The sequence below is a fragment of the Oryzias latipes genome, chromosome 18 (genome assembly GCF_002234675.1).
Source record: "Oryzias latipes chromosome 18, ASM223467v1".
NCBI lineage: Eukaryota > Metazoa > Chordata > Actinopteri > Beloniformes > Adrianichthyidae > Oryzias > Oryzias latipes.
In genome coordinates, this window is record NC_019876.2 from 28,894,014 (window position 1) to 28,908,948 (window position 14,935).

The following is a 14,935-nucleotide window of genomic DNA, read 5'->3' on the forward strand; positions in this document are numbered from 1 at the left end:
CTCTGTTTGATCTGCTGCCCTCTGGAAGGAGGTGCAGGTCCATCAGAACCAGGACGAACAGACTCAGGAACAGCTTTTTTCCACAGGTGATCACCATGCGGAATACACACACTCCCACCAACTACACAAACACTAAATGACTGACTACTACACATGTGTGCAATAACTGACTTCTGTGCGATAACACACAATATTTAATATGCTGCGCTCATGGCAACTCAACTCATTCCATTCTATTTTGTTCATACGTATTTAATATTCAATTGTTTCTGGACATATTTTGATTAGAGATGTGGTCTACAGTATTTTTATTTTATTTTATCTTCACCACTCCAAGGCTCCTACAATTTCATTGTATCACCAAGTATGACAATAAAAGGATTCTGATTCTATGTGCCAGAAACTGATCTTCAATGTCTCTAATCTGATCAGACTCTTGTAAATCTTGTACACTAGATCTGCCCTGCTATCAGAAGGAAAAGACTTCAAAGACATCAATGCTGATAATGACTCTGAGCAACTTACAGCATCACCAATTCTATTCTGTTCCAACCAGTGTAAAGTAAATTAGATTGCCAACATTTCAACTGCAAAACTAAAACAAAAAAAGTACTTTGACGTCTTTCTTCCGACTTACTTTCCTGATTTAGGGATACGGAAAGAAAAAGCAGTCCTCATTGTTTCTGGATCACTAGATCCATCTGTGTAAATGGGAATGAATGACGCATGAACCGTATCTAACCGGTCTGCTGTGATTTCCTCCCAATTTCCCTTCCCTTTGCCAACCTTCATCTTCATATAAAGTGTTTTTAAAAATCCAGTAGTTTGTTTGGAAAGACCCAGAAAGGAGTGGTAAGGTACACAAACTTCTTAACTTGATTCCTATCACCAATCTTACTGTCGTCAATTCTAGATAAGGGGTATAACTTGGGTAAATGAACGCCACATGTAGTTCTGGCTTCAACCTGTGAGTGGCGCTGTGGCCACTGTGAATATAAACTCCAAGCGGAGAAGAAGAAGAGGACAAAGGCGAATGAATGGCTAGGCGGAGCTAGCTGAGCCAGGCTAAAGGAACATTCTAGAAAAGGAAAGGCGCAGGACACAGGTAAGGGTGATTTACGGTCAAATCTTCAAAAATAATATTACCGGTTCAATTTGGATGTGTTAAAAGGAGCATTTAGAACTGGGGTTAAGCATCAATTTGTCGCGTTTTGTTTATTTTAAGGATTACGGATTCGGACCGATGCGGTTCCGGCGTTGAGCTTAGCTGGACAAAATGAATTAAAGCTAACCAGATATAATTTAAAGTTCATTCTTCATATTGATGCTCTGTGTTTTATTCAGAAAAATAAATTTGTTTAACTTAAAAACGTGTATTTTAATACTCACCATCAACACCATTTACGTAAATTTAGCTAGCATTAGCTGAAACATGGCGGCCTTACGGAATGTTAGCTTCGGAAAAGAGCGGAGTCTTTAAAATTTCCCCTTGGCTTTTCCAAATCCACAGAACTAAATAATTAACTTCAGGGGGTATTTTTTTCTGATTTTCTTATTTCTCTGACTTTTATCAGATAAAATCCTTTTAAAAAATGCGTGTAGATATAATTTCAGAAATTGCATCCATATGCCGCGTTATGGAATTAGGCAAAAATATACATTCATTGAAATCTTTGACCTGCAAAACTAAATGTATTTAAAATTAAAATATATATGTAAAATTGTCCAATTCCACTGAAAATTTTAAATCAAATAATTTGTTTGTTGAGGCACCTTTTTGTTTGAGCTGTGCCTTTTTACCAGCTTAGTTAAATGAAGTACAATTGTCTGTTAGGATCTGAGATCAAATGTTTTCCAATATTTGAGAATGACGAAGCCGCCAGTCCATGTTTCTTGTTTTCACAGTTGTATTGTATTTTTTTGTGTGTCCTTAAGCTGCTCTTTGAAAATGGTGAAGATCTTTGTGGGCAATCTGCCCCGAGAGGCGACAGAGGAGGAGATCAAGGCTCTTTTTGAGGAGTATGGCGCCGTCACCGAGTGTGCCATCATCAAAAACTTTGCCTTCGTCCACATGGAGGACCGCAAAGCGGCCACCAAGGCCATCAAGAATCTGCACCAGCACAGCCTCCACGGCACAGCCATCAACGTGGAGGCCAGCCACGGGAAGAACTTCGGTCCGGTCAAGATCCACGTGGCGAACGTGGAAAAGGGATGCGACGAGGAGCTACGGGCTCTCTTTGAAGAGTACGGTACAGTCTCAGAGTGTGCAGTTGTGAAGAATTTTGCTTTTGTGCACATGCCCAACTATGACGAGGCCATGGATGCAATCAAGGAGCTGGATAACTCCGACTTTCAGGGTGGGTCCTGTTCTGTTTTTATGCAGACACACAAAAAGATAAAATAGTCTCTGATGGTCTGAACGTTTTATCTTTCAGAAAAACGCATCCATGTTCAGGTGTCCAAGAGCCGACCCAAATTTGAGGAGTATGAAGAATACCCTCCTCCTCCTCCCCCTCCTCATCTCCCAGACAGGGGCGGTTACTGGCCCCCTCGATACCCAGGAGACAGACCTGAGCCTCCTCCACCCAGCTACATGAGGGGTCGTTATATGCCACCAGGTTACCCTGCCCCTCCTCTACCGCCGCCTCCCCCAAGACGACCCGTTTATCCTGACCGTCCCTACGACGCCGATAGATACAGTATGATTGACTACTACGAAAAGTACAGAGCCCGTCCGTACGGCATGTATGAGGATCAACGTTCTGGCATCCCACCTCCTCCTCCGCCTCCCCCTCCACCCCCAGCTGTCGTCCGCGACCGTGTAATGAGCTCGTCGCTTGACCCATATGAGCGTCGGCCCCTGCCTCCGCCTCCACCTCCTCCGTCTTCATACTACGCTCGAGACCGCAGCCCCATCAGGAGGGGGCCCGGCGCTCCCATGCCCCCTGCCAGTAATGGCTATTCCTACGACCGCTCGGCTTATGGAGTTCCACGTGCACGGGACCCGTACACAGACCGCCTGCCTCCACCGCCGCCGCCGCCTGCACGCTATGCTTATTAGGCGAGACATCGACCTCTGAAGGTGAGAATAGGGCGTTCCCTCCACGTTCTCTACGTCTTATCGAAGACCGACAGTTTTTTCTCGAGGTTTTTAAAGTGTAAAAAAGATTTTAAAATATATATTTTGGTTTATTTAAACTCAGTAATGCACGCTGTCGTGATAACTTTAATTTTCAGCGTATGTTACTTTTTACAATCTGATAAAACGAAAAATCTAAAGAGCCCAGAATGGAGTTGAAGCTTGTTTGTCCATCCTAACCCTGGGAGCGTCCAGTGGCAGAGCGTGCTGTGTCACACCGTTGCAGGTCGTTCATGTGTTCCATCTCTTCTTTTTCAGGGTTTTTGTCCCGCTGCGTCGCCACATGCGCCATCATGATGTTTGTGAATCTATCTTCTTCCTGTCTGCGGCGGAGCGCGTTACGTTTCTATGCGACACTCGCAAGAGGAAACGATTTGTCGACGTTTGGTCTTTATTTTGATAATACTTTTACAATACTTTTTTTTCCTCCTGTTTTAGTGAACCTGTACTAAAGTATTTTGATTGACGTCTGAATGAGGCGTATTTTTTTATTCGTTAATTCAGTCAACTTAATGTTTTGAACAATCTCACGATTGATCGAGTTTCTGTAAGTTAAACCTTTGTGGCGTAGCTGTAAAACTTTTAGTCTGGGGAAAAATCAACCCAACAATGTATTAACGAAGTAGGAATCTGTCAGCTCAACGTTTTCATTGTTGAAGCGGATCTGTGGCGTAAATGTGGTGAAGTCTGCGCTAAAACATCACTGTAAGCATTTTCCTCAAACGATGTCTGTTAATATGGCAAAGTTCTGAATCTGAAGCCACGCTGATTAAAGAAGCTCTCCTCTTTGGTGTTGTGTGAGATCCCCCGTCTTGTTCATTAGGAGGCCGCCCCCCCCTTCTCCAAAACCATTCAAAGCCAGTCAAACAGCAGAGCCCAGCAGCCCCTCTGAGCTCTGCTGAGATTAGTTTTCCTTCTTCTGGGTGGAGAGATGCCGTCAAATGTCTGATGGAAATCTTACCAATGAGAAGGTAAGTCAAGGGCAAGAGACTTAGTTCTGTGTTGTTTCAGTCTTCATTTGTGTTTTTGACGAGTTCATGTAAGAATATTGCAAATAAAACTGCCAGAAATGGTCAGTTTATCTAAGAAAAGCCCTGGTCTATACAGACGGGTGATGAAAACTATACCAATATAACAATTCAAAATGAGATTGAAAATCTTGGAATAAAACATTTTGCTTGCGACCGGAGGTAGCCTTATTGGACTAAGGTAAAAACGACCAAGTGCTTAACTGTGGACAACGTGTGACGGCAGCAAAAACTGATCATTCCAGTCCAATGTGTGGAAACACCTTTAGCAAAGTCATGTGACCATACGGTATGCCCTATGTTCCCTTTGGATTCTTTGGATGTGGAAAAACAATGTTGGGCTGAACTTCAGGAAACTAAAATGTGAATGGATTTGATATTGACAAATGTTTTAGTCATTGAGTTTATAACACAGCTAGACGGAGCGGATGCGATGTCACCAGAGAAAATGACTCCAGCTCCAACCAAATCAAATCGGGACGCTTTATTTTTTTTAATTATTTATTTTTTTAAAAACCATATGGACTTTGCCATGTTGGAGCCCGACGTTGGTAAGCAGTGATCGGACCAAGTCAGTCAGAGTTATTGTTTCTATGGCAACCACTCTTACTAATTTAGGAGTGAGTTAGTTCGTTGTCCACACCTTTTCTGCTGAAAGTTGGCTCCACGAAATCTGTCAAACAATTTGAACGCTCAATGTGAAACCATATACTCTTACTGAAGCCTCTGGTCAGTTTGACTTGCAATAATGAAAGAATATTAAAAAAACAAATTGTGTTTGCGCAGAACTTGTTTAAAAAAAAAAAAAAAAGAATCAGATAAAGAACCCTTCTGACTAATAGAATGACTGACTGAGGAACAGCTATTTATTTTTATATGGGATTTCCTTGGAACCAGCAGGTACTTCCTGTTTGGACTGCTCACATATGGAGTCAGTGGTAGTATCGGGTAACAAGATGCAGGCAGACTGGGACGGGACATTTTCCTAATGTAAATGATGGGGCCGGTGGCAGCTCTAGTCTGAACCAAAGAAATGGGTCTTTTATTTTGTCAGCTAACATGACGGTAGCTTTAGTTATGTTACGCTTTCTGCCACACACAAACCCACTAGAGTTTTATTTAAACACAAAATCCACTTCTGTAAAGCATAATTAAAATGCAAGCCTTGCTCTCTTGGATCATGAAAATGTTAAACAGATGTGAAAAAGACAAACTGTAGTGTACAGACACTTTTGCATCAACCATCTGTAGTTAAAAAAAAAAAAGGCGTTTGGATTTTCGTCTTTTCCATTCAGATGTTTATTGCTAAATTTAAAGCCGTCTTAAGGCTGATTCCAAAATTTGCTATAGTAGGTCACCTGTCTGTATGGAAACGCCATTTCCATTGAAAATGTGCTGCAGTGTTCACCTTAACAAAGACCATGGCTTTTCTTAAGATAAAAAAAATTGTAGAAATTATAAAAATTATCTTTGGTACATGATGCTGAACAAATACTTTGGTTGAAGAAAATGGACAAGAATATTTATTAAATCTTTGCAAAAATCTGAAGTGTACTGTGTGATTTCCTCATTAAATGTGATTTGTTGCATAAAATGCACCAGAAAAATACTTTACAGAATTTATATTAATTTATTTGTATTTCATTGAGGGAAATAAGTATTTGATCCCCTAGTAAGCACAGACCTGTTAGACACTCCCAATCAACTTGTTACCAGAATTGTGCACACCTGTTCTAACTAATCACCTGTATGAAAGACACCTGTCCACAGAATCAGATTCCAAACCTTCCAACATGGGTAAGACTAGGGCTGCACGATATGAGGAAAACTAGCAATATCAATGACCGAAGAACTTTCTTAGGACCTCAGAGACAGGATTGTTGACCTGCACATATCTGGAATGGGCTACTAAAACATTAGCAAGATCCCCGGTATTTAAGTAACAACCATTGATGCGATTGTGAGAAAATTTTAGAAGTATAACATGACCATCAATAGACCTCAGTCTGGTGCTCCACAGAGGATTTCACCGCGATAGGTGGCAATGGGCAATGTTCATGAGAAATGTGAGAAATCGGCCTGCAACCACACAGCAGGAGTTAGTGAATGACCTCAAGGGAGCTGGGACCACAGTATCCATGAAACCAATAGGCACTATTTGCTGCAATGGTTTCACATCCACTATAGGCATGGGACTTTGGAGGTTTGGCAGGTTGGAGACTCCACTTTGGCAAACGATGGGCTGCGACAACGAAAACAAAATGACAGATCTCTAAATACCTAAACACACTAATTGGAGATTGCAAGCTGCCGAGGAGCCTGTTGAGTGCACAGAAGGGGGGTGGGCAGCGCTGTAGAAATGCTGCAGGACCTGAAACAGTGGCCGTCTGCTCTTGGTGTGGGAAGAGAGGTGGTTGATAGCCATAGGCTGCCTGAAAGGGAGAAAAACCAGTGGAATTGATGAGTTAGTTAGTCTTAGTGTTGGGGTTCTTGGAGCTCATACCCCATAGGGTGGTTTCTAGAACCTGGTTGAACATCTCCATTTGGCAATTGGTCTCAGGGTGGAAACGGGAGCTTAAACTGACCTTTACTCCCAACAGTTTAAAGAACTCCTTCCAGAAGGAAACTACAAACTGAGGCCCATTATCCGAGACTATATTCTGTGGGAGACCACGCAGATGGAACACGTTGCAAAACTAGTACAGCCATCTCCTTGGCAGATGGCTGTGTTATGGCACGAACTAACTTGGAAAATCTGTGTACCACAGTCATTATGACAGTTTTACCCCTAGAACTGGGCAGACCAGTGATGAAGTCCATGATAACATGGGACCACCTTCTGAAGGGCCCAGGCAGAGGCTGAAGTAATCCAGCAGGGGGAGTCCTGGGTTTTTTTACACTGGCACACATGGTGCACGAGGCAACAAACCCCCTTATGTCAGAGGACATAGTGGGCCATCAGTATCTTTGGGCCACCAGGAAGACGGTTCGAGTTACTCCAGGATTGCAAACTAATGTCCTCATTTCAGGACTGACTGACGTAGATGTGAGGGAACAAACCGACAGTCTGCAGGACAACCTGTTGGTATACTAGTAGGATCGGGAACCGAAGCCTGGACCCTGTGCTCCAAAGACAACAGAGTAGCCCCCAGAACCAAATGAAAAGGGACAATGTTGCTGGATGTCGTAGAGTCCCCACCTTCCTCTCTCTGATGCAAACGTGACAAGGCGTCCGGCTTGGTGTTTTTGTTGCCAGGACGATAAGAGAGGGTAAAGTTGAATCGGTCAAAAATAAAAACCCACCACGCCTGGTGAGGGCTTAGGCGTTTGGCAGTCCGAATATACTCCAGGTTCCTGTGGTCGGTCCACACAAGATATGGTTTCTCAGTCCCCTCCAGCCACTGACGCCACTCTTCAAGGGCCAATTTGATAGCACGTAGTTCCCTGTTCTCAATGTCATAGTTCCTATCTGCAGGAGTGAGCTTGCAGGAGAAACACGTGCAGAGATGGACGTTATTGTCAGACGCTTTCTGTAGAAATTGGCAAATCCTAGGAAGCAATGGAGTTGTTTGCGCCCAGTAGGAACAGGCTACTCCAGAACAGCCATAACTTCACTGTCACCATCAATCTGTACAGATCCAGGAGAAACTTTTTGACTGAGAAATTTAGTGTGCGTGGTGTAAATTACATCCTGTTGCCAGCTGCAGACACAGGACTGAACTGGACCCTGCGAAAACATGCTTTGGGTACTGGCTTCCCGGGCTGGACGGGACTCTGAGTTATCTGGCGGGATCATCAACCGCGGATTGTATCACATCTAAGCCGAGGGGTGTCCATGTACCGTTGCTGCAGGTTTTGGTCCTTGCCCTCAAGTGCTGGCTCCCTCTAAAATTCCAACTGTGGAGTTCTTGGGCGTCCTCCTCATGGGGGAGGTGGGCAGTCCCTGCCTTGCTCTCTCCTGACTTTCTGTGGGGGGTGGTCGCCTGTGGCATGGGGCGAGTCTCCCTTGGGGGGCCCTGGCTCGTGCTGGGATTAGGGTAGGGGGGTGCCCGGAACTCACAGGTGGTGGTGGGCTGCTCCTCTAGGGCTAGGCGGGAGACTCTCCGGAGGTGGGGTCCTGGGCTGGCAGGTGGCTGGGTAGCTCGGTTGGTAAGGTGAGAGGCTACCATGCAGGAATCCAGTGTTCGATTCCTGGAGGGGAATAAACAATGGTACTTGGGCCATATCGATGGCAATTAACATCACCCTTAACACTACTGTCTCCCGAGCGCGATTCGGCTGCCGCTTACCGCTCCTCTAGGGGATGGGTCAAATGGGGAGAAGAATGTCCCCATTGTGGGATAAATAAAGTATCACTTTTTATTATTATTATTATTGATTTGTGTGCACATGTGCATGTGAACTGTATGTTGAGTACATAATGTGATGATTTTTGGAGCCAATAGGTACAGTGGCCCAGAAGGGTCACAACACAACACAAATTGACACTCTACAATTGACCGTAAACAGGTATGTTTCTAACTCTAGGGTATGTGTGTGGACAGGCCCCGCCCCTTTTGACTAACATTGACACCAGACAGTAATGCCGATAATCCTTCAGCATCTTGTTGCTTAATGATTCCCCCCCCCCCCACCTCTGAAATCATCCTCCAGATTTCCTTAACTCCCCTTTTCCCCCTTTCTTCTGTTCCCTTACCTCCTGTCTCCAACATCCATCCCTTTCTTCCTTTTCTTCTTTCCGTCCGGTCAAACACAAAAAGGACACAAATGTAATAACTGTAATAATAGGTGTTATTTATACGGCACCTTTCTTGACACTCAAGGTCGCCTCACAGTGCATAAGCTAAATGAAAGCATAAAAACACAACAATAACACAAATAAGTCAACAGTTGAAACATCAGTTTAAATGTCACGTACTGAATGTACGATGAAAAAGGTAAGTTTTGAGATCTTTGGAAAATTGAGAAAGTGAGTCTATATTTCGTAGATCAGAGGGGAGGGAGTTCAAATGTTGGGGGCAGAGCTGCTGAATGGTCTGTTTATTAATTGAGCAGCTGAGTTTTGAACCATTTGAAACTTACGTAGGGTTTTTTGAGGAAGTCCAGAAAGAAGGGAGTGACAGTAACCGATTCGGGAGTTGATGAGGCTATGGACAAGGACAGCTGTGGAGTAAGGAGTGAGAGAGGAACAGAGATGACGAATGTTACGAAGATGGAAATAAGCGGAGCGAGTGATTTTATTGATGTGGGCAGAGAAGGAGAGAGTGCTGTCAATGATGACACCCAGACTTTTAACCTGAGGGGAGGGAAATATGGAGGAGTTGTTGAAGGAGAGAGAGAAATTAAAGAGTTATTAAGGGTAGATTTGGTCACAACAAAGAGAAGTTCAGTCTCAGTGCAATTAAATTTAAGGACGTTTGCAGTGAACCAGGATTTGACTTCAATTGAGAGAGAAGGATGAAAAGTGGAGCCAGGTTTGGAGGAGATGTAGAGCTGGGTGTTGGCCGCATAGCACTGAAAATGGATGTTAGGTTTCCAAAAAATGTGACCAAGGGGGAGAAGGTAGATGGTGAAGAGCAGGGGCCCCAGGACAGAGCCCTGGGGCCCCTGCTCTTCACCATCTACCTTCTCCCCCGGAGGGATGAGCATGGAGTTGAGCGGCGACAGTTTTTTCAAGAATTCATGAGATAAATGGTACATTTGACATTGGGCGGAAATTGTTGAGGTTGGAGGGGTTTGAACCAGGTTTTTTTAAGTCTGGGGGTGACTACGGCTGATTTCAGGGCAGTGGGAACTGTTCCAGACCGGAGGGAAGCGTGAATGATGCTGGTGATCAGTGGGGACAGAGCAGGGAGAGTAGCCTTGACCAAAGCAGCGGGTAATTGGATCAAGCTGGCAGGAAGAGGTGTTGGATTTTGGATGAGTTCACTAATTTGATCAACTGATGGGACGTTAAAAGCAAAAAACAAATGAAGTGGGGGAATTAGAGCAGCAGGGATTGAATTTGGATTTAAAGAAGCCTTAGGTTGCTGATGAATATGCTCAATTTTAGATGTGAAAAATTATGCCAAGGTGTTACAAAAATCTGAGGAGTACAAGTTTGGGGGAGTGAATTTGGGCATGTTGTTGTTTTTGAGAGTAGAGAAAAGAGAGCTCTTGTATTTCCTACTGAAGAGTTTACTAAACCAGAGAAATAAGTGATTTTTGCCTTCGAGATACCATCGTTGTAATGAGAAATGTGGAAAGTGTACATTTGCTTATGGACAGTAAGACCAGTTTTTCTGTATAAACTTACCAGTTGTCGTCCTTTGGCTGTAAGTTGTCTGAGAGTGGGCGTGAACCAGGGTGCAGAAGTGGTGCAAGTGATGTACCTATAGATTTAAGTGGGTCAAGATTGTCCAGGAGATTTTGGAGGTTGCCATTGTAATGTGAAAGTAGTTCATCCGGAGTGAAGAGACTGTTAGTGAGGAAAAATTGTCTAGGCTGATGTCCTTAATTTCACTGAAGGTGATAAAATGGGTTAGGTTGGATTTGGAGAGACGGAGGTTGACTTTAAAAGATAACAGCATGTGATCTGAAAAAGGGAAAATATCTGGTTCACAGTCCAGAGGGTTTACAGTAAGACCTGAATAACAAATAGTCAATTACATGTCCATTCTTATGGGTGGGGAAGTTGATATGTTGATGAAGATCAAAGCTGTCCAAACAGGATGTAAAATCTTTGGTGAGGGTCTTGCTGACATTTTCCATGTGAATATTAAAATCGACTAAAATGTATTGGTTGGGTGAAAGAGTGGAGAGGTGAGTCGACAAATCAGTGATAAAACCCTTATTTGGTTTTGGGGGCCGGTGGATGGCCAACAATAGTTGGCGTTGGTCCATGTAGCCGGCATGCAGTTGCCTCAAATGATTAATAGGCAGGTACAGTCAATCAATTTAAATAAAGTTTAGCCTAAATTACAAAAGAGGTTTATACAATTATACACCTTGTGTGTCAGAAGATTCATAAACCCCTGATGTAACAGTGAAAAAATGTCCAACACAAGAGGCCTTCAGCTCTTATCTGCTCAACTGTTGGATAGGACAAGTTAGGGGGAAAGGAAAAAAGAAACATTGAATCAATTGGTAGAAGGATGCTGAGTCTAGAGCTGCCAGAGGTTTAGAGGAAGACCAAAGAGGAGGTTTCTGGATCCATTGAAAGAAGACATGAAGGTAGCTGCTGTTAGAGGATGATTAGATTGGATTAGATTGGCTGTGGTGACCCCCTAAAGGGAAAAGTTGAAAGGAAAAGAATATTTGTTTGGGAAAACTTTTTAAAATATCTGATCTGAAGCTGTCATGACTGCAGAAATGAAGTCATGAAATCCATAATCTTTTCTTATTTGTTGGCAAATTGAATTCATTAACAGGAATTACTGAGTATATAGGCCTTTATTTCTTTATTCCAGTGTGGAAAATTCTTATTTTGATTCTTATTTCGTTTGATTGTACCTGTCTTTGTTTTAAACAGTGTTATCTTATTTAGATGATTTTTACTTGCTTTATTTCGTTGTTTGATTACTGTCATTTAATCATAAAAATAAAATAATTGGCTTATACTAGAAAGAATTAAAAAAAAATCAATCTTTGAAAAAGACCTGGGCGCATAGAAACGTGCTTTTACGAAACCCCGATGCAGTCCACCCCCGTGCGGTAGGTGGCGCTGTTGGAAAACCGTCAGGGTTTCGTGAGCGTTTTTCCGGTAAACTTTCCGGAAGTAGACAGGAGTTTCGGTCCAGAATTATATCCAACTCGTAAAATTGAACTTTATTTAGGGCTCTTCGTGATAAATAGGTAAGAAACACGTTTGACGTCTCTGAAGTGTATACTTTACGATGTTTTGGTCTTTACGTCTCCGTTTATGAGTAAAAATCAAATGGCGTTTTTGTCAACATTAGGTAGCAAACAACCCGCGAAAACCAGATTGTCATGAGTTTATGCTAATAGCAATAGCAGATCAACGATACAAAAAATTTATTTATAGAATATAAAACTAAAGAAATAGACTATTTGCACGTAATTATGGCGGGATTAGGGTTAAGACACGAGCGGGCAAATCCACGGTGTGCACTTCGGCCGCACGTATATAGCGTGGCCTTAAAGATTTTGTGCTTGAATAACATCGGTCTATAAAAATATTAGTGGGTTGTGAATTTTCTTACTTGTTTTGATATGTATTTTAGAACAAAATAAAACGTTAAATAAACGTACAAAGGGGGAACTACAATTTTTAGCCTAAAATCCACAGTTCTTAGGTTTCATGATCATGTGCATCTCAGTCAATGTCCAAATCTTTTGTAATGTTGTCTTGTCCTGCACACTTTTAAGCCCATTTGACAATGGTGAAGATCTTTGTGGGCAATCTGCCCCAAGAGGCGACAGAGGAGGAGATCAAGGCTCTTTTTGAGGAGTACGGCACCGTCACAGAGTGTGACATCGTCAAAAACTTTGCCTTCGTCCACATGGAGGACCGCAAAGCGGCCACCAAGGCCATCAAGAATCTGCACCAGCACAGCCTCCACGGCACAGCCATCAACGTGGAGGCCAGCCACGGGAAGAACTTCGGTCCGGTCAAGATCCACGTGGCGAACGTGGAAAAGGGATGCGACGAGGAGCTACGGGCTCTCTTTGAAGAGTACGGTACAGTCTCAGAGTGTGCAGTTGTGAAGAATTTTGCTTTTGTGCACATGCCCAACTATGACGAGGCCATGGATGCAATCAAGGAGCTGGATAACTCCGACTTTCAGGGTGGGTCCTGTTCTGTTTTTATGCAGACACACAAAAGATATAATAGTTTCTGATGGTCTGAACGTTTCATCTTTCAGAAAAACGCATCCATGTTCAGGTGTCCAAGAGCCGACCCATGTATGAGGAGTATGAAGAATACCCTCCTCCTCCTCCCCCTCCTCATCTCCCAGACAGGGGTGAATACTGGCCCCCTCGATACCCAGGAGACAGACCTGAGCCTCCTCCACCCAGCTACATGAGGGGTCGTTATATGCCACCAGGTTACCCCGCCCCTCCTCTACCGCCCCCTCCCCCAAGACGACCCGTTTATCCTGACCGTCCCTATGGCGCCGATAGATACAGTATGATTGATTACTACGAAAAATACAGAGCCCGTTCATATGGCATGTATCCATACGATGTTCGACGTCCTGGCGTCCCACCTCCTCCACCGCTTCCCCCTCCACCGCCAGCCATTGCCCGCAACCGTGCAGTGAGCTCGCCGCTTGACCCATATGAGCGTCGGCCCCTGCCTCCGCCTCCACCTCCTCCGTCTTCATACTACGCTCGAGACCGCAGCCCCATCAGGAGGGGGCCCGGCGCTCCCATGCCCCCTGCCAGTAATGGCTATTCCTACGACCGCTCGGCTTATGGAGTTCCACGTGCACGGGACCCGTACACAGACCGCCTGCCTCCACCGCCGCCGCCGCCTGCACGCTATGCTTATTAGGCGAGACATCGACCTCTGAAGGTGAGAATAGGGCGTTCCCTCCACGTTCTCTACGTCTTATCGAAGACCGACAGTTTTTCTCGAGGTTTTTAAAGTGTAAAAAAGATTTTAAAATATATATTTTGGTTTATTTAAACTCAGTAATGCACGCTGTCGTGATAACTTTAATTTTCAGCGTATGTTACTTTTTACAATCTGATAAAACGAAAAATCTAAAGAGCCCAGAATGGAGTTGAAGCTTGTTTGTCCATCCTAACCCTGGGAGCGTCCAGTGGCAGAGCGTGCTGTGTCACACCGTTGCAGGTCGTTCATGTGTTCCATCTCTTCTTTTTCAGGGTTTTTGTCCCGCTGCGTCGCCACATGCGCCATCATGATGTTTGTGAATCTATCTTCTTCCTGTCTGCGGCGGAGCGCGTTACGTTTCTATGCGACACTCGCAAGAGGAAACGATTTGTCGACGTTTGGTCTTTATTTTGATAATACTTTTACAATACTTTTTTTTTCTCCTGTTTTAGTGAACCTGTACTAAAGTATTTTGATTGACGTCTGAATGAGGCGTATTTTTTTATTCGTTAATTCAGTCAACTTAATGTTTTGAACAATCTCACGATTGATCGAGTTTCTGTAAGTTAAACCTTTGTGGCGTAGCTGTAAAACTTTTACTCTGGGGAAAAATCAACCCAACAATGTATTAACGAAGTAGGAATCTGTCAGCTCAACGTTTTCATTGTTGAAGCGGATCTGTGGCGTAAATGTGGTGAAGTCTGCGCTAAAACATCACTGTAAGCATTTTCCTCAAACGATGTCTGTTAATATGGCAAAGTTCTGAATCTGAAGCCACGCTGATTAAAGAAGCTCTCCTCTTTGGTGTTGTGTGAGATCCCCCGTCTTGTTCATTAGGAGGCCGCCCCCCCCTTCTCCAAAACCATTCAAAGCCAGTCAAACAGCAGAGCCCAGCAGCCCCTCTGAGCTCTGCTGAGATTAGTTTTCCTTCTTCTGGGTGGAGAGATGCCGTCAAATGTCTGATGGAGATCTTACCAATGAGAAGGTAAGTCAAGGGCAAGAGACTCAGTTCTGTGTTGTTTTAGTCTTCATTTGTGTTTTTGACGAGTTCATGTAAAGAAAAATAATTAAAATAAAAAAAAACTTAAAACGACTGTAAAATGTTTTAATGAAAAGAAAAATCAGCTTTACCAGGTTATCTAATAAAAGCCCTGGTCTGTAACAGCTGAACAGCATTTCTCCTAATGTCACAAATAATAATTCATTTTA

The 14,935-nt window shown here is 43.6% G+C and overlaps 2 protein-coding genes across 2 annotated transcripts; both read left to right on the forward strand.

Moving 5' to 3' along the window:
• Positions 1 to 976: 976 nt before the first annotated feature.
• LOC101169980 (RNA-binding protein 4B) lies at positions 977 to 5,432 on the forward strand. Its single transcript, XM_023966043.1, has 4 exons — positions 977 to 1,105; positions 1,936 to 2,357; positions 2,436 to 3,082; positions 3,398 to 5,432. The coding sequence occupies exons 2-3, from the start codon at positions 1,949 to 1,951 to the stop codon at positions 3,059 to 3,061; spliced, it is 1,035 nt and encodes a 344-aa protein (XP_023821811.1). The 5' UTR covers positions 977 to 1,105; positions 1,936 to 1,948; the 3' UTR covers positions 3,062 to 3,082; positions 3,398 to 5,432.
• A 6,445-nt stretch (positions 5,433 to 11,877) lies between these two features.
• Positions 11,878 to 14,531, forward strand: LOC101169128 (RNA-binding protein 4.1-like). The gene is made up of 4 exons (XM_004075028.4): positions 11,878 to 12,000; positions 12,535 to 12,954; positions 13,032 to 13,684; positions 13,999 to 14,531. The coding sequence occupies exons 2-3, from the start codon at positions 12,546 to 12,548 to the stop codon at positions 13,661 to 13,663; spliced, it is 1,041 nt and encodes a 346-aa protein (XP_004075076.1). The 5' UTR covers positions 11,878 to 12,000; positions 12,535 to 12,545; the 3' UTR covers positions 13,664 to 13,684; positions 13,999 to 14,531.
• Positions 14,532 to 14,935: the final 404 nt, after the last annotated feature.

What these genes read in the sequence shown, in the direction of transcription:
- LOC101169980 (XM_023966043.1), top strand. Translation starts at nt 1,949, where the DNA reads ATGGTGAAGATCTTTGTGGGCAATCTGCCCCGAGAGGCGACAGAGGAG. An exon ending in GGATAACTCCGACTTTCAGG is followed by an intron (nt 2,358 to 2,435) that starts GTGGGTCCTGTT and finishes TTTATCTTTCAG; the next exon opens with AAAAACGCATCCATGTTCAG.
- LOC101169128 (XM_004075028.4), top strand. Translation starts at nt 12,546, where the DNA reads ATGGTGAAGATCTTTGTGGGCAATCTGCCCCAAGAGGCGACAGAGGAG. An exon ending in GGATAACTCCGACTTTCAGG is followed by an intron (nt 12,955 to 13,031) that starts GTGGGTCCTGTT and finishes TTCATCTTTCAG; the next exon opens with AAAAACGCATCCATGTTCAG.